This window comes from Hoplias malabaricus, chromosome 5 (assembly GCF_029633855.1).
Source record: "Hoplias malabaricus isolate fHopMal1 chromosome 5, fHopMal1.hap1, whole genome shotgun sequence".
In the NCBI taxonomy this organism is placed as follows: Eukaryota; Metazoa; Chordata; class Actinopteri; order Characiformes; family Erythrinidae; genus Hoplias; species Hoplias malabaricus.
The window spans coordinates 29,607,321-29,626,978 of record NC_089804.1 but is presented as its reverse complement, the minus strand read 5'-3'; the positions used below and the strand labels follow the sequence as shown (position 1 = coordinate 29,626,978).

Genomic DNA, 19,658 nt, shown 5'->3' with positions numbered 1-19,658 from the left:
TTTTGTCAGTGTTTTTTTTTTTTTTTTTTTTTGCTTGTTTATTTGTTTTGGATTTTGTGTTTTGGTTTTTTGGTGTCTTGCTTTGAGGCACAAATTATTGTTCTCATTTTATTAGTTTATATTACTTTTTTTTTTGTTTGACCATCTCTTGCTACTATGTGAAATTCAATTTGTTATTTTACACATTCTCTTTTGCTGTTAGTTTTACCTTTTTATTATTCACCATTTAGTTGTGTTTTTGTTTTGTTTGTTTTCTCCTTTGTAAATTAGTTTGGCCAGAAAACTTTACAGTTAATGGCCAGTGTTCTTAATTTATTTATTAATTTTCATATTAGTTATAGAACATGGTAATATGACAGTGATCTAATTTTTAAAACGTAATTTGCTTAATCTTTTAGGACAGAGATAAGTTAATTTTATCATATAAATAAATAAACCTGTAAAATGTTGGTGCAGCAGTGTCGCCGTTGCACGGTTCTAGGGTTGGGAGTTCAAACCCTGCCTCTGTGAGGAGTTTGGTGTGTTCTTCCTGTGTCTGCTTGGCTTTCCTCTGGTTTCCTCCCACTGTCAGTGTGTGTGTGGTGCTCTGTGATGGCCTGGTGCCCCATTCAGTGTGTGTTCCAGCCTTGCGCCCAATGTGTCAGGGTATGTTCCAGACCCACATTGACCGTGAACAGATAAAAGTGGTTACAGAATGTGAATGAATGAATGAATTTCATACATTTATTTAAATATACACATACGGAGGAGTGTGTTTGTTCCACATACATAGAATTTTATTTAATGTACGCACAATCTGGGGAATGATTAAAAAATATATAAAAAGTAATCGTCGCTGTCTAAAAAACAGAAAAAGATTTTTAGTTTACTACACCATTTGAATACGTTAGTTGACCTTCACATTTTGTGAAAATGTAGACATTTTAGAAACCTTGCTATAATTCTCCAATGAAATCATTTTACATTGTCTTCTATACAAAGTAAGGACTTTTTTTTTATTCCTGCTATAAAATAACTATTTCAGGGATAAATTATTTTCTATGGACAGCGACGTTACCCATTTTATCTTTTTTTTATTTCTTTTTTAACTTGTACCTCTGAAACTTTTATTTTGCCTGGCGCTGAACAAAAACAGCAGCAGTGGTAAGTCGCCCTTTAAAACTCTGTGACGTTGTGCGCATGTTTTTCTCGCCGCTGGCGGAGGATCAGTGCAAGCAAAACAAGGAGGAATTAAACTACAGCATCTCAATTTGTCCACATTAAACTACAGTTATGCCTTCAGACAGGCCTTTTAAACAGCGACGCACTTTCGGTAAGTGTAGATATGGACAGCTTTATCACGTTTAACAGTGTATCGCACTGCTGTTGTTTACAGCTCTTAACCGACACAATAGTTATTAACAGTATTTACTCAGACTTAGGGCAGTTGCTGTCTCATGACACTAAAGGTAAGGCTTTAATAATGCTACTCAACAACAGGTTTAACATTATCAGTTTCATAGTATTCGCATTTTTTACGTAACATGATTGTTTTTGTCTAAAATGGAGTCTCTGTAATTTAGTCCTCGTCCCTTTAGCCCCAGTCCCGTCACACACATCTGAGTTGTTTTTATCGGAGGATCTGAATGTGGTCTGTTCAGCGAAAGACAAATTAAATATTGTAATAACTTCATTATCTGAATACAGATTTCCCCATTCACAAAGTTAAAGTTGCACTATGCAGTTTTATTTACTGTTTTCACTAGTTCAGATTAAGTGAAAAATATGGATAATACTGTAATATATGAATAATGGAATCAGCACCTGTGCTTTGTGGGCCTGAGACAACCTGTTTTATAAATGGCATTCGAGACTAGAATTGCTGACTTTGTTGTTGTTGTTTGCCCACTTGACTGCTGGAGGGCGCCTTGACTAATGCACTAATGCAGTGGGTAGGGTTTGGGATGTGTGACTACTATTGGGTAGATGGGTGAGCTACAATAACAAAGAAACATTCTCATGAAATTGCCTAGAGCACCTTTAAGATGACGCTAGTCAGATGCAAACTTCAAGACCAGACATATTTTTTTTTCTCTTAATTTTTGTAAAATACAGCTGTTAATTACGCTTCACTTTACTACAAAATTTCATAATAGATTGAACTCTATTATTGGCCAAAAAGGACTGGAAACTCCAAAATTAAGACTGTGTTATTTATTCATTTATTTATTTATTTACTTCTGATATAAAACCCCCCTCTGTTCACCTGTTAAACTTCTGAAGCTTATCCATGAAACTTTGTTCATCAGAATGACACATGAATGAATTTAATAGTCTGTGCAAGTGCCAATAGCAGCTCGTTGTAATGGCTTTCTTCACGTGTTGAGAAATGAAGTTGTAACTTGATCTCTCCCATATTCCTCACATAGGACCGGGTGTATGGTGGGAGGGGTGTAAAACCCCCATTGCATAATCTGTGTAGCTTGCAGTCTGCAAGATTTGTGCCTTGTGCTGCATTTGCTTATATCAGGGACATTTTAATTCCAGGCATAAGGGTATCCAGCTGTGACAATGGAACAGGGACAGCTCAAATAGGCTCTGGCTAGTAAAAACTGATATAATGCAGCACAAGCAGATCCAAAAACCACTGTTCAAAGTTTAGGTCCTGTTAGACTTGTACCCATTCCAACCTAATAATCATAATACAAAGGAAAATGTATGTAATGCAAACTCATCATCATATTTTAAAAATAAATAGACTTCTGTCAGTTAAATAGATATTGGTATTCTATATCCATGTATATAAATACTGACTGAGCCACAGTTTTATTATTTTTTTACAATTTTCTTTGTAACAGTTGGTCTGTCATGATGAGATGCTAGTTTTTACATTTAAATAAAATTAAAATAAATCGAAAAATAGACATACAGTGTACAATTGGTCATATTACCTTGGAAGTTTACTTATCTTCTTTTTACTTTGTTATTTAAATTAAAGGGCCCATATTACATTAAACTGAATTTTTCTTACTATTTAAAGGTGCACTATGTAGTGTTTGTACCTCAAAACTACAGCTTCAAAATCATTGTGATGCTTCACTTACCTGTAATAGGAGAGCAATAAGCTGTTGCTATTCTTGGCTCAGCACTGAAGAAACTACACTTTGTAACCTCTGGAGGAGGTTAGGAAACCATATCCCCCACCCACCATTTGAATGTGCAAAAATTCCAACACACCCACCTCAAAATCTTGCAGAAAGCCTTCCCAGAAAAGTGAAAGCTATTATAGTTCCAAAATGTGGGTGGGGATAAATTGCCCAGTTAAGTATCAGCTATTTTTTTCAGTATACCTATCAGTACAATTTCAGTAAATATTCAAAAACATAAATATATTTGGTGGTCTCACCATGTTTTGTTTTGTCAGTTTTATAGTTACTTTTTGTTTAGTTTAGGTAAGCTAGTGTCTATCACTGTGGTGATATTTATTTGTAATTTCTTTTCCCCAGCTGATCGTTGTAAGGAGGTGCAGCAAATACGTGAACAGCATCCTAATAAAATTCCGGTAAGGAACTGTCTGAATTTTAACAAATAATTTAATGAGAATTAAATACATTTTACATTTTACATTACAACAGGGGAAAATGAGGAGTGCTTTGGATGATTTGAAGTGTAATGTTATGTGCATGTGTGTGTTTTGTCTGAAATTTTTGGTTGTAGGTCATCATCGAACGATATAAGGGAGAGAAGCAGCTTCCAGTTTTGGACAAGACTAAGTTTCTTGTACCTGATCATGTCAACATGAGTGAATTGGTAAAGATTATCAGGTGAGAATTTGATTTGGTCAAACAAAAGTACACAGCCAACATTAAGGTCTGTTCACGCAAAGTACAATTTTTTTTTTGCACGATAAAAACAGATGTGATTTTTAAATTAGTGTAACCGTCACATAGCGTCTGACGTGTTTTTGTCTCAACGCTCTGAAATCGTGGGAAGACAGTGTTAAAGGAAGAAGAAATTGATTATTTGAGTAGGAGTGATATTGAATTTATGATTTTACTTTAAACAAAACTAAATGACACAAAACAGGAAATTCAGCAGTGTTTCAGAAGGTCACTGGTGCAGTTTGAGGCTCTGCTTCTGTGTTTCTTATTTAAATGATAGTGTTTATAGTTAAACTGTCAGTCTTTTAATATATATTCAGCTTTCTACATGTGTTTAGCCATTGAAAATCAACATTTAAGCATCCTGCTTATCCTTTCCATTGTTTTGACTGTATTTTTTTCTTGTGTCAACAAGCTACAGGAAAGAAAACTTGGACATGTTTTGTTGATCCAACAGGAGTGTATCAGTGTTCTTTATAGAGCAATATAAAGTTAAAGTCCTGTTTTATGAAATAATGCCTACAACAGAAAATTAGAAATGGCAAACCATGTCTAAAACAGGCAACTAAAAAGTAAGGAAGTAAAAAAAGGAATTTGTAAAAGGTTCTTTTTGTGTGCACTGTAGCCTGGGCTTGTTTGTTTACTGCTCTGGTTTGTGTTTAGATGGAGGGGGGTGGGGGTGTAGCATGTGCCAGAGATTTAGAGCTGCTGCTGACCCTGCTGTCCTCAGGGGACTGCTGCTAACGCTTTTCAACTTTCCATCTCTAAAATTAGCTTTGCTATCATTGGAACCTAGTCACTTTTTTTTCATGTTAATTTCAGGTTTTTTGAATCTCCCTTGAGGGACATTAGTAGAAAATGGCACAGGGATCTTTCTATGAGTAGCGGATTAGGATACTTTGGACTAGCTCTCAGAATATTTCACCATCCGCCAGATCATTTGACCTAAACTCAGATGCCATTTCTCCAACTTTTGTGAGTGGCTGCTCAGCTTGTTTCCTAATCACAGCTCAGCATTGCTGAATGTGTTTAGCAAGCTTATTAATATGTAAGAATATATTTATCTTCGTCTGATGATGATTCTTGATTCACTGGAAAATGCAGCCAATGCTAAGAGTATTCCATGGATTATTAAATCTAGTGTTCAATATTTTGTAAATACTTTTAGTTCTTATGTAAATAAGCTAACACTTTAAAAAAAATGAATAATTTGAATCACATTACTGTTACTAACTTAAAAACTATTCTACTTTTGTTTCTCATGTATTCCTGTAAAATATCATTTTAATAACTAAGACAAATAAGACATGTCCTAAGTTGTCTTCTCTGTAATTTCTGTCTGCACTAACGCCTCGTCACAGCTGACAGCATGTCAAGTTTAAATTTGTAAGTTTAAAAAGGAGCCCCTTGAAAATTTTGTACTTTAAATTTGTGAAGGTTTTTTTAAAAAAATGAATATTGGTATGTTTTTTTGACCACAGAAGAAAGTTTTATTGGACTGTATTTTTCTGTTGCTTAAATACATTTGGGCTTTACCAGAGAAAATAGTAACATCAAATGTAGTGACAGGTTTAATGTTACTGCTACAACTACATGTTGTTTCAAAAAATATATGGATAGAACTATTGTCTTATTTATGTATTTTCCTGATTTATTTGTTGACTTTATTCTAATATTTTTGTGTGGGTTTTAGAATGTAACTTAAAAGTAAAGTAATGAGGTTTGAAATGACATTTTCCAGGATGTAATGAGTAAAGTAATCCCAGTAAAATTTTTGTTAAGTAATGAGTTATGAACTTTTATTTATTTATTTATTTATTTATTTTTCTGAGCCGCTGCCTCAATGCCGCACAGTCATCTATGAAATAGGTACAGATCTTATATACAGAACTTCCTGATCTTATAAAACTATTTTTCAGATATTTTTAGTTGATTTTGGTCTAAAATGGCCAAAGTGCTCGTAATTATAAATCCAGTTGATTTCCTTTTTCACCATTATTAAAAGCCCTTATAAACTGAGAAGGCATGAAGGATTATTATCCATTTTGGATAGTTAATACAATTTCTGTATATATATATATATATATATATATATATATATATATATATATATAGTTATATTTACACTACTGTAAAGAGATGATGTGCAATATACTCTTCAATGCCAAACTGCTCAGGATCACTTGTTGAGCATCTGAATTTGCAGTTAGGTTTTTATTATTATCTTTTTGGTATGGAACATTGAAATGAGACATTGTTTATAACTAACAACTTTACCCCGGAATGTTATCTGTTAATGAACTCCAAGTGAAAGCTGATCGCTTTGGAACCTCAGCTGTATATACACCATTTTTAACACGCTTTTTTGGCAGCAATGTGGTTGTAAAATATTCTCTTATCTTTGGGTTTCCAAAACTCCACAGATTCTGTGAAGAGTTGTGCAAATATATTTGAACCTCAGTTAAAGCCCACAGGCCAGGCTTATACTAAGAATTCCTGGCAACTGTGCAAGTTATAATTGTGACATCCCTACCAACACCTACCAAGAACATGTACACAGAAAAATAAGACTGTGGACAGTAGGACTGTGTAAAAGTCAGACACTAACAAAATCGGCAGAAAAACTAAAATTTATTTAACAGAAAATGATACAGAAGCCTCTATGACTAAATGAGCTTTACTTTTGTCTTGATATATCATTACAATTTTCATTTACTTGTGTTGCTTCTTTGTAGAGGATGTATTTTCCCTTTAATTTGGAAATTAAAGAAAATAAATATAAATTAAATGAAATATAGTTAATGTAACTACATAATCTTAAAAGAGTGAATAGTAAATGTATAATTTATTTCAAACTCTATGCATCATTTACATTTGGTCAACATATAAGCTTTTACAAAAATTTAGTTAATCCTATTATAACCAACTGCAATTTATAGTAATACTCAGATCAAGATCATTGTGGTTGGAATGTTGTAAATGTTCATTGCATTGTAGAAAAAAAATTGCATGAGTTCCATTCCATGATTTGGCCACACAGATTAATAATTGTGTTTTTTTTTTCTTTTTTTCCTTTTTCTGGGGTCTGGCCTTCAGGCGTCGACTGCAGCTGAACCCCACACAAGCCTTCTTCCTGCTTGTCAATCAGCACAGCATGGTCAGCGTGTCCACTCCTATCTCTGAGATCTATGAGCAAGAGCGTGATGAAGATGGTTTCCTCTACATGGTCTATGCCTCGCAGGAGACTTTTGGCTTCTAAGCGTTGATCCTAGTCCCGGTATGATCAAGAGAGCCAGGAGAAGCCAGAGAAAACAGGCTCCAGCTAAACTTTCATGAGTCTTTCTCTGTCTCTCTCGCTCTCTGTTTCAAAAACCTAGCTTTCTTCCTGCCATCTTCAAAACTAACACTACCATTGTTGTGTCTCTTTGACACGAGCGTACATACGACAGCACTACTGTACCTGCTAGTTTGACCCCGTTGACATTTTGCTGTTTTTAATTGCCCCTAGTCACTTGTTTCAAGTCTGGGTGTATGTAAAGGAGCCGTTTTTAATTTTCAAACCCTTTTAATTTTCACAGCCCTTTTTGTTTTTTTGTTTTTATGTTCTCAAATTTGTATTAATTTTATTAGGACAGGTGTGTAAAATAATTAACAACACTTCCTGTCATCTGTAAATGTATCTGTTATTCCTATTTTTTTAAGTTAATCTGTAGCGTAGGTATTATTTCACTTTCTTCTTTACTTGTAGTAATAGTTTCTGACGCTGGGGTGAGATTTTGAAATCTTTCTTCAAAGGTGAACATGTAGACACTGTCACATTTGCGCTTATTAGCTGCTTAAGTAGGATCAGTGCACAAAGTTTTCTGGTCTTTTAAAAAATAGAGAAAGGACCTCCAAATTTTCAGAGACAAAAATATTGAAAAATACCCCACTACACATAGATAGCTTTGGCTTGTGATACCTGCAGTACATGTAGATGGGATACATGTAGACCTCGTTAGCCCTTCCTGTATCAGTTTCTTTTGTAGGCAAAACAGACATGATTAAAAATGATAGTTAGAAATCAAGGTGCAATGAGGATTTGTAGCCAACACATTTCAAACAGTGTCAGAAACCACATAAGCATGTCAGATTAAGAATATGCAGGACATTTTTTCCAAAATGGGAAAATGTCTCCATAATTCAGTGACTGGGAGAATCAAACACTCATTACAATAGTGGTGATAAGAACCAGAAGTGATGTCATGATGTCTACAGCAAAAATACAGCCAATTTATTTATTATCCAAAACAGTCCCCTCACATGCATGTGCAATGTTAATAATGGTGCAATAATATTTATCTAATAATCGATAAATGATTAATCCATAAAAATAAATTTAATATCTGCACCGTATATATATGTCTCTGCCATGAATGTATATTAAAAAAAACAGTTATAGAAGCAAAGCAAAGCCTCAAGCATTGGTCAAAATGTTTGAAACACTATAATGTAATGGCTTTCTGAGAGGGAGTTTTTAGATGGATTTAGATGTCTGGTTCCTGTTACTGTCCTTGTAAATGTTTCATTTAAAGTCTCCACAGTGAAGCATTTCACATCAAACGGCTCTAGCTAAATTAATGATTTAATAATGTACATATTTTCAAAACTCGGTGGTGAGTCAGTTTTCCATGAATATTTAGCTTAATAATCTGCAGTGCAAAGCTAAAGAAGCCAAATTCAGATACTTGACATCATTTTAGTGGTTGCCTCAATATAGCTTAAAAAGGAATTGAGTAAATCTAATTCCTGGTCAACTACTTCTTTTAAAGCTAAGAATGGGGTAATACATTGTGGATGTTAAGCTGATATATCTAATGCTGTTTTAGTCTCGTGTTCTCATTAGGTTTGCAAACCTATTTTAGCCCATATTATTTACACCAGCATGATTGGTTACATTTACAAGCCTAAAATGTTGGTGTAAGAATGTGGCCTGTGTGTGTGCTTAATTCCATTGAAACAGCAGTGTGTACTGTAAATGGGCTGGAGGAACACTACAGCACTAAGTAGGTGGCAGGTGAAGTTTCTTTTGGCTTACTGTAACTCTTAATAAATAGAAATGAATATGCTTCTTTTGCACAAACGAAAAAAAAAAAACAGCTGCGAGGATAAACTCTAAATTTAGAACGTAAATAATTCTAGCACATAATTGTATTCTATTTCTGGCTTCTTTTCTTTCTGTAACTCTCTGACATGATTGCTTTCTGTCCCAAGACTTCATTGAAGGTTTTATGATGCACTACAGTATCTTGCATGTTATTTTTTTTATATATTGATTTATGCTATAGATTTGTTAATTTTCAATCTTATTTAACACAGAAAAAAAAATCTTTTTAGATGTTTTCAAACCAAAAAAAAGAAAGAAAAAATAAAATAAATATGTATGTGTATGTTTGAAACGTGTGTATAAATCATCACATAATTAACTCAGGGTCTGCGGTTTGTGTTCTTTTTTTCTTGTTTTGTTTTTTTTTTTTTGTGGGAATGTATCAGAAGTATTTAAGGGTGCTTATTTTGTTACAGTCATAAAATACTCTTTTGTTCATTGGTTCATTTGTTCATATAAGCACTCCATTCTGATTAGAGTGTAACGTATGTATATTTGCAGCTCTAGCCACATTAGGCTGACCAGAGTCCTTTAATATGTACACTGTACAACATCATCTAAAAAGATCAGAAAATTAAAACTGGTTGATATATTGGTTGGCTGGTAACACTGGCCAGTATCGACAATTTATTTATTATTGGTAAAGGCATCATCTGTAATCTAAACTGAGATTACACAAACGTTAGAGGAAAACCTCTTCCTAAGATTGTGATGTACCCTTGGACCTATTAGCATGGTCCTCTCTTACAAGGGCTGTTTAAAACATTAATTAATTCATTAATTGCCTATAACAGTTTATCAAGTTTAGGGTTGCAGTGGGTCCAGACCCTGGAGGGGGTGCCAGTCCTTTGCGAGGTGACACACACTCACACGTAATGACACTTACAAGTAGTCAATCCACCTACCAACCTTTCTTTGGATCTGAGAACCCAGAGGAAACCCCCAGAGGCTCAGGGAGAACACACCAAATCCCACATGGACAGTAACCTGAGCCAGTGCTCAAACCCACAACCCCAGGACCCTGGAGCTGTCTAGCAGTGACACTACACCTTTTGAAAACATCATTCTTAAAAATGATGGTTCTTCAAAGCTTCTTTAGTAAAGCAAGTGATTCTACATAGAACCATGAAAATTTGAAGAGCCCCTTGCATGATTAAACGGTTCTTTGGATTGTGAGAACCTTCTTCACATTCATGGAATATGTGCTAAATGGTTCTACATTTCACTCTCTACCAAAGCTTGTTGCATTAGAACAACCATTTTTGGTGCCAAACAGAACCCATTTCAAACTGGCACTAAATAAAACCATCTATAGCATATTTTCAGTTAATCTAAAGAACACTTTCACTATGTAAACAACCCTTTAATCATACAAAAGGTTCTTCAAATGTTCAGGGTTCTATATAAAATAATTTTCTTTACTAAAGAACACTTGAAGGACTATAATTTATAAGTGTAATGTAGGGGGAAAACTTTCATATTTTTACATAGAAAATTGTGAATGTGAAATATATGGAAAACAAGTTAATTTACATACACTAGAATTCAATGAAATGTCCTACTGCAAGTGTCAGTTCTGACAAACTAGAGCAGTTGAATTTGTGTTTAACTGATTTGATTGATGATTCCATTAAATTCAATCATGCAAAAATCATGAATGATTTCATGAAACAAAAATAATTAAGATCAGTATAGATTAAAAAGTGCTGGGTTAGATATAGCTAAATTCCAGCCATGCCTACTCAGGGTGGATTGTTAAAGCTGTTTCAAATTTGCAAGGTTCCTCCTGCATGCACAGCTCTTTATTTCTACTTTATAAATAATAATTATCAGTCTAAGCTGCTTTTAGCGAGCATATGTGAAGTAACCAGCTAGTGTTCAATGGGTAAAAACAGTAGGTTGTACATATTTAGCAACTGAAAAACTGGAAAAATAATCTGTTGATACTAGGAATGGTCATTTATTACATGTAAATTTAGTAGATTTTACATGTTATTATTTGATTAATAATTGACATTTCACAGTACGATTCATCTCCTGAAAGACAGTCAGGTTCAGATTTGGACATTGACAGTTTTCTTAATTTTACACCACCACAAAACTTTTGAAACAAGGTGTAACTTAAGTGTAGACATTCAGCTTTAATTCAAGCTTAAATCTTTCTGCTTTATGAACAGTTATAACAAAAATACTGCATTAACTATTTATTAATTACAGCCTTTTTGGGCAATGTACAATTGACTGAGAAATTTCATGGCTAGGCATGTTCCCTTGTTATTTCATGACAAAGATAAAAAAAAAAAAAGCAAAGGGCCTGAAAGACAACTAACCTACACGACCACAGAATTATTTCTTGGTAAGAACTTCTAAACATATAGCCGAGGCAAGAGTACTTGAGGCCAGGGGTTGTATCAGTGTCAAAGCCTACAATCAAGGGATGCCTTCATGAATGTAAGAAAACTTCTAGAAACTGCTTGTAAAGCTATATATAAGCTAGTAGCCGAATGATTCTCAGAGAATTAACAAATCAATGATCTGAATTGTATGTGAATATTTTTCAATGGTCAGATCAGTCACCTGACCTCAAACCAATTTAGCATCATTTTCACTTACTTAGGGCAAGACGACCCACAAACACAAAGAAGTTGAAGGAAGTGTCTGCAGTGCTTTTGCATCCAGTTTTATAAAATAATACATATATTTTAATTGTTTTTCCAATTACAGTTGAGCCTATAAAAATGGAGGGGAAATGTAAAAATGTTTCCAAACCTCTAATTTAGCACCAGAATAATGTTATAACACATTTTATGTGAAGATTAATGAAACCAAAATGCAGGTCTTCAGTGCCTCATATAAAACTGAGTTTCAATTGTTTATTTAATGTAAATGTATTTATTACAAAATAATTTTGTCTACAAAATCAGCTCGTAGAATTTACTGGCCAACCGTTTTATATTGGCCAGGCAATGTATCATGTAATGGTAGTGTATCATTTTAAAATTAATATCCAGTACCCACCCAGAAAAACTGACATACCAGAGCATTTTACACCAGAGCAGCTAGAAATAAAAAGAAAATAAGAAGTGCTAAATGTATATTCAAGGCTAAATTACAAAAATGTATACAGACATAAAGCATACGTGTGCTTATTTTGACAAAGCTGCTATTGTGTTTTTTCTGTTTAATTTGTAATATCCATAAGAAGGGAAATATTGTAAATACATTACCTCTGCGCATCAACATAAACTACCTGAGTGATTTCTGAACAACAGCTTCAATTTTGGTCACCTAACACCTCGTCACCAATGTACATACACCTCAGGCACTGAGACATGAACCTATGGATTCTGTAACAACTGAAACTAGCTTTATCTAACACACATTAAATGCAAAAACTTTGTGGTATTTTACAAACCTGGATTTTCCAGTTATCTACATTACTTAAAGGGCCCATATTTACTTTCCCCCTGAAGTTCAAAACAACAAAACAGTTATAGCTCTTTTGTAAATAACCACCATCTCTGTATACATCAGCATGTAAAAAAATTGCTATTGTTACAATGCCTTTAAGACTGATATATGTGTAATATATTTACTGATTCTAAAATGTAGTCTGAGCAAATGTTTAGAACATTTACTTCAATAACTCTGCTAAGGACTGCCTGCAGTATCAACGTATCCTTATCTTAAACCTTACGTACTTGCATACCAAATAGATCAAATGTATTTCAAAAGCAGGAATATTTCCATTTTCAATTATATGAGCATTTTAAGAAAGGTCAGCACTGTCCTTATGCTTTCGTATCTTCTACTGAACAATCATAGCTGAGTTTCAATTCAGATTTCCACATGCCCTTGCATACTTCAACTGACCATGTAAGAAATTGAAGCACACAAGAACAAAAACAGACAGCGTCTCGCTTAACAGATTCCTTTTGTGATTTGCATGTGATCACAAGAGCTGAACATTGAGCTGAACACAAATATATAGATATATATACATACAGGGGTTGGACAATGAAACTGAAACACCTGTCATTGTGGCCAATATTCATTAATTGCACATTGCACCAGTAAGAGCAGAATGTGAAGGTTCAATTAGCAGAGGGTAAGAGCACAGTTTTGCTCAAAATATTGCAATGCACAAAACATTATGGGTGACATACCAGAGTTCAAAAGAGAACAAATTATTGGTGCACGTCTTGCTGGCGCATCTGTGACCAAGACAGTCTTTGTGATGTATCAAAAGCCACGGTATCCAGGGTAATGTCAGCATACCACCAAGAAAGACAAAACACATCCAACAGGATTAACTGTGGACGCAATATGTGGTGTGGTGGCTATAGCCAAACCTTTGGTCACTCCTGCCAATGCCATACATAGGTATCAATGGTGCAAGGAGCGCAAATCTTGGGCTGTGGATAATGTGAAACATGTATTGATGAGTCCTTTACTGTTTTCCCACATCCGGGAAAGTTACAGTGTGGAGAAGCCCCAAAGAAGCGTACCACCCAGACTGTTGCATGCCTAGAGTGAAGCATGGTGGTAGATCAGTGATGGTTTGGGCTGCCATATCATGGCATTCCCTTGGCCCTTGCTAGATGGGTGCGTCACTGCCAAGGACTACCGGACCATTCTGGAGGACCATGTGCATCCAATGGTTCAAACATTGTATCCTGAAGGCAGTGCCGTGTATCAGGATGACAATGCACCAATTCAAACAGCAAGACTGAAAGATTGGTTTGATGAACATGAAAGTGAATTTGAACATCTCCCATGGCCTGCACAGTCACCAGATCTAAATATTATTGAGCCACTTTGGGGTGTTTTGGAGGAGCCGTCTGTTTTTGGCCACAAAAGGAGGCCCTACGTCATACTAATAAATTATTGTGGTCTAAAACCAGATGTTTCAGTTTCATTGTCCAACCCCTGTATATATATAAAGCATTGTGATTTTTTTTGTTTCTGTTTACACTTATAAACTGTAATGTTGTTTTTGCTGTTGCTATGTAAAATGCATCACGTTGCAATGAGTTCTGGGCAAGTTCTGCTTCTGAAGTGGACATCAGGATTGACTCATTCCCTTCACCCCTCAAAGAAACACACTTAACACATTTAACACACTTCACTTCAGTTAAAGGGGATGACTACGATTGTGGGGAAACACTGTTTTTTCTAGTTTGTTTCTGTCTGTTTTCTGAAGCTCTGCATCCTTTAAGGTGGAATGGTATGTTCAAGGAAAGACTTGTCTGTACGTTTTTATTTACTGTTTTAATTTTTTGTAGCACTTTGCAGTAATGCAGTTAGCTGTCTCTTGAAATTGGAGACATTTCCACCTTAAGTAATCTGAAACTGCAACCCACCTATGGAGCAGAAACAGATATCCAACAAATATCCTCATCTCGGTTTGTGCTTTTCAATATTTGGAATTCTCTCTGTTGTCTAAAATAATCCAGATACTGTTTCTCTGCCGTGAGCAGGGAGAGAGAAAGGCTCTCTCCCTGGACCAAGATATTTACTTATTATTTTTTTTTATATTTACTGACACTGGAGATTCGTAAAGACATTAGACAGGTTTTGAGCACCCAAACAGACTGGAGATCAGCAAATGGTGAGGAAACATCCTCCTAAATTTATAAAACGTGTTAAAATCGTGATTTCAATTAAAATCACAAATGTCATTTTTATAACAGTAATGGAACAGCTCTTAAGATGACACCCGGGGATTCCCTGAAGGGAAGTGGCAAGGTGAAGTAGGCGAGGGTATGTTAAAACCAGAATTGACTTATTGAGAATTGGAACACATGGCCGGACTCGTCTGGCTACAGGAAGTCTCACTTTCAACCCCTTCTTAATCATTTCTTAGAAAAAGAGAAGACAAACATAACACAGAAATATACACAATTGATTACAACCTGACTAAGTCAGCACTAATGCTGAGAAGTGCCAAAGAAAACACTGATCTTAAAGGAATACTACTGAATTCTCCACCTTAATTTTCATCTGGAACATTCTGTAGCAGCTGCACATGAGTCTAAAGTCAGTGTGCCCAATGCCAAATGTGGGCCAGAGGTGTATAAAAACCCCCAAGCACTTGATTATTAGAGCAGACAAGCTGCATTCTGTGAAAATGATGCACCATCACATATTTTGGTTCTTTATAAATGGAAATGCAGGGACTTGTGTTGAGGATTCCATACCGATGCAGGGGATGGAGATTAGGTTGAAAACACATATCAGCACTTTTTAGTTTCCATTCTTCTTCAGTTTTGGCTTGACTTATTTATCTAACATTATGAACCTAGTCTCATCACAGACAGCGAGAAATCAAACATGACTCAGACATAAATAAATGACTTGAACGAGTGAGCGCTCAGCTCTGATGCAGTATTAGAATGGAAGTGCTGATCTTAAACAATGAGCTCAGCTGAACTTAAGGTGACTCACACAGACTGGAGGCAACTGATCAGTTAATATGATGTTATTTGCATAGTGACAAATGGTGGCTACTCGTTTCCATTTCCACTGAGAGCAACAAGTGTCTGAAATGGTCCTTTATAAAAATCCTTAATGGCCAGCAGAGGTCCCCATTGCTCAACAGGAGATGAGGAGAGAGTTGGTGAGGGACTGATGACTCTGGGCTTTTTCCAGTGTGGAACTGCTGGACAGGATCTCACACACTGCCAGTTCATGGCAGAGAGCATTCAGCACCTCCAGAATATGAGCCTTCCCTATGGACGGAAAATGACAAATGAGGATTATGTGCATTGTGCTTGATGTTGAATTAAGGCATGTTGTGTTGTTAAGATCTACATGGCCTATTGAAGGTTTAGAGACACTTTTTAAACTGTTTTTAATACAAATGAGTATGCTTCCCTTGTCATTTTGTAGTAATAATTTTAATAGAAAGCTTATCAGGTTGTGAGGTTTTTTTATAACAACAAGACCTGCTTTAATGAAAGGCCAAAGCATTATATCACGTTTTGTTCTATTCCCAATGGCTCTGATTTTTCACAGCAAATAAAACTGCTTGTCAAGTTAAAAAAAAACTAATACTCATGTAAATAAATACATTGTTTGGATCTGTCAGGACGCTATTTATATTTTTCTTTCATCTACCCAAGGTCAAATAGAGCTTAAAACAAATTGCACCAGATTTTGTCCAAATATTGCAGAGGAATATAAAGTTTTTTAAACCTTCAGTGAAGAGAGTAGAACAGGACAAGAGTCCTACCATGTTGGGGATCGCTACAGGATTCCAGCGTGCTCAGTAAAATCTTCCCCAGTGACCTCCTTGAGACGTTCTGAAAGTACATTAAAACCAGTGATTCTCTGCGTAAAATATCTTAAATTACTTTCTAATGTCTAACTTACAGTAACAATATACAAATCTTTGCAAAATTGTGCAAAATATAAGTAAAAAAGGAAGTCTCTGTGTCTAATAGTTTAGTCTGTGGTCAGATTGTGTGTATATTTAAATGAAAGTCAAAGACTTGCACCTAAATTAAACTTGGCTTTCTCTAGTACTGAATGCACTGGTGTTTGTGAGAGATGAGCCAAAAAGTTTAACTGCCAGATTCTGCAGCACAGGTCATGGGCGTATGAGCAGAGCCAGTCCAGAATTCCCTGGGGCCCTAAGTAAAATTTTGAAACGGGACCCTCTTACCTGAACTAGGTAGTATAAAATATTTCAAACCAATTTATTAGTCTCTTTCACTGTAATAACTTTCAGCAAGTAATGTGTTACATCTTACTAAAACATAACTATGGAAATTCATGGAGCTTAACTACAGAAATGGATGTAGCAAGTGGATGGAGTGTAGCTAAGGGAATGGATGTTGTGGGTGCGCCTAACTATGGAAATGAATATAGTGGAAATGAAAATGTGTTTTATGACAATGGAAATGGAAGTAGACCATGTAGCTCACAAATCAAATTACGAGTGGTGTAGTTGGATTTTTATTAGTCTGCACAGAGTCTTTTTCCATCACAACACATAGATCATTTTGAAGGGTTGATGGGGACAAATATGGGGCATAACACTTCAGTCCTCAATGAACCCTACAACTATGGAATATACACTATTTGCCAAAAGCATTTGCTCGTCTGCCTTCTCACACACATGAACTTCAGTGATATCCCTTTCTTAATCCATAGGGTTTAATATGATGTCGGCTGGCCCTTTGCAGCTATAACAAATTCAAGGCTTTCCACAAGGTTTAGGAGTGTGTTTATGGGAATTTTTGACCATTCTTCCAGAAGCTCAGACACTGATGTTGGATGAGGCCTGGCTCGCAGTCTCTGCTCTAATTCACCCCAAAGATGTTCTGTCTGCTTGAGCTCAGGGCAGGCCAGTCAAATTCTTCCACACCAAACTCGTTCATCCATGTCTTTATGGACCTTGTTTGTGCACTGGTGCGCAGTCAAAGTTGGGAGCATTAAATTGTCCAAAATCTCTTGATACGTAAATATACTTTATAGAGATATACTAATATATCTCTTGATACTTGAACATATCGTCATCGGGATGTCGTTCCCAGTCACTTCAACCGAATCCTATCATGGTACCATGCTAGAATTCACTGAACTCATTTTTTCACAAATGTTTGCAAAAGCAGTCTGCATGCTTAGGTGCTTGGTTGTATACACCTGTGGTTATGGAAGTGATTGGAACACCGGAATTCTATTATTTGGAAGAATATGATGAATACTTTTGGCAATATAGTGTAGGTTTAAGACTGACCAGTTCTCTGAACTGTTGGAGGAGCTGAAGGACATCCATGAGTTTCTCCTCGACCAGAGAGAGTCGTACTCGTTCAGTCTCAAGCATCTGCAGCTCCCTGTGGAGCAGCTCAGTTTCTTCAGCCTTCTGTTGGAGCTCCTGTAGCAGGGAGTCCTTTATCTGCAGACATAAACACCAATGCAAATATAATTTCTGGGCAGCTTCTGTTGGTTAAATCAAAGTTGGGCCCCCCCTGCCAAGCAAACGGGTGAGCATTGGGGTGGTGATTGGATGCATATTTTCATCATGCCAAAGTGAGGGAGCTGTTTTATAGGGTGTGTGGTGATAGAGAGTAGTTTGGGCGTTGTCCTTCTCCCAAACTTTTTTTGATAACTCCATTAAAGGAGGACTCTACATGTTCTGAATACCTGCAATTGTCCTGACAACTGATCAACAGGTCAGATCAGAGTCCTTCATAGTGTCAATTTGTCATCAGAATTTAATTTAGGACACTTGATGCTTATTTGTTACATTTCTGTATCTTTTGGAATAGGTGGTCAGCATCATAAGATGCTGTCTACACATAAACCACTTGAATGTGTGGAAGCTACTGGAGTTTTTAAACATCTCAAGTCCCGTACAAACAAGAAAAATATTCCCGTCCAGACAATTATGAAAATGGTAGAATTATCATGCCAGTCCAGTAGGGGGCCATAGTACTGCTCAATGAGAAATACCCAAACACCAGGAAGCATGAGAGAAAAAACAGGTTTAATTCCAAATCACTCCATACTACCTATGTAGTGCACTATACAACTCACAAAATTACTGAATCTAGATTTTAACAGTAGGGTGACCAGATCGGTAATGGTGAAAAAGAGGGGGGGGGGGGGTGATGAGCTCTCGCCCCTCGCTGCCGTTGTATGCTTAGCTGAACTTATGTTTGCTTTTGGGTCCTTCACACCTTTATTTGCTACACAAAACATGGGAGTTTCTTTTACGGTAGCTCTACAGTCAGACCGTGCAACCAGAAGATTTTAGGTTATTTCACCACGCCCCCTTTTCACTGAAGCGAACCAAATGGAGTAGGGGAGGGCGGGACTAGTTTGTAAACGCCGGGACAATTTTTAAGTCTAAAAAAGAGGACATGTCCAGGTAAAAGAGAACGTCTGGTCACCCTATTTAACAGTGCATTATATATATCTAATACAGCATCATTTATATTTACTCATATGTAGGGAATTGAAATCTAGTGCTGTCTGCATGTATGACCTGAGCCAGGAAGGCTGTACTACATCAGCTTTTTCAAAAAGTTTTCCTCATCCATACAAGAACAGTGACAATAGTGTTTTCAAAAACAAAGAAAATCTCAGTGTTTTTGAAAACCTCAGTTTTCAGTTACCTAAAATGCCATATTCTTGTGGACTGAAGGCCAAAACACAGAGAAAAACCTGTTTTTAAAAATAGGTGTGAACAGGGCCTCAGTGTTGTTATACAAAATAACAATGAACATTTTATATTGCAGTTCAATCAAAATTTTTGAAGGTTTGTGTTTGTGTGTGTGTGTGAGCATGGGGCTGTAGTGTACCTGTTCAGCATCCGGCTGGTCTCTCCTGGCCTGGTTCTCTCTGATCTCCAGCTGTTTGTGTAGGCGGGTCACTCTGTCCAGCAGCTCCAGAACAGCAGTGTAACTTTCCTCTGCTCTGGCCTCTCCACAGTGGGATAGCAGCCTCTTTACAGCCCTCTCATCACACCTGAGCAGAGCAAACAAACTGCAGCAACACAGTATATACTCCTGTCAGCCTTAACTTTATGACCACATTGTTGTTTGTACACTCAGCTCCATTGACAACACAGGAGCACCTTGTAGTTCTACAATTACAGAGTGTAGGGCACCCTAAGCATTAATTTAACGTGTTATTCAAGGTGA

General features: G+C 36.2%; 2 protein-coding genes across 3 annotated transcripts in view; one reads left to right on the top strand and one right to left on the bottom strand.

The window, feature by feature from the left end:
• The first annotated feature begins 1,175 nt into the window (after positions 1–1,175).
• map1lc3a (microtubule-associated protein 1 light chain 3 alpha) lies at positions 1,176–9,559 on the top strand. The gene is made up of 4 exons (XM_066672691.1): positions 1,176–1,312; positions 3,486–3,541; positions 3,697–3,803; positions 6,957–9,559. Exons 1-4 carry the CDS (start codon positions 1,273–1,275, stop codon positions 7,117–7,119), a joined length of 366 nt encoding a protein of 121 aa, XP_066528788.1. The 5' UTR covers positions 1,176–1,272; the 3' UTR covers positions 7,120–9,559.
• A 5,130-nt stretch (positions 9,560–14,689) lies between these two features.
• Positions 14,690–19,658, bottom strand: part of efcc1 (EF-hand and coiled-coil domain containing 1) — a 36,947-nt gene continuing 31,978 nt past the window's right edge. For both annotated transcript variants that reach the window (XM_066672561.1, XM_066672562.1), the window contains 4 exons: positions 19,317–19,482; positions 17,750–17,908; positions 16,241–16,310; positions 14,690–15,737 (listed from right to left, as the gene is read on the bottom strand). In XM_066672561.1, the coding sequence (XP_066528658.1) occupies positions 15,601–15,737; positions 16,241–16,310; positions 17,750–17,908; positions 19,317–19,482 (532 nt within the window). In that variant the 3' untranslated portion in view covers positions 14,690–15,600. The remainder of the gene's footprint in view (positions 15,738–16,240; positions 16,311–17,749; positions 17,909–19,316; positions 19,483–19,658) is intronic.

Excerpts from the sequence above, each read along its gene's own strand:
- map1lc3a (XM_066672691.1), top strand. The coding sequence starts at position 1,273 with ATGCCTTCAGACAGGCCTTTTAAACAGCGACGCACTTTCG. Across the intron at positions 1,313-3,485 it reads TAAACAGCGACGCACTTTCG|CTGATCGTTGTAAGGAGGTG; the intron begins GTAAGTGTAGAT and ends TCTTTTCCCCAG. Across the intron at positions 3,804-6,956 it reads GAATTGGTAAAGATTATCAG|GCGTCGACTGCAGCTGAACC; the intron begins GTGAGAATTTGA and ends TCTGGCCTTCAG.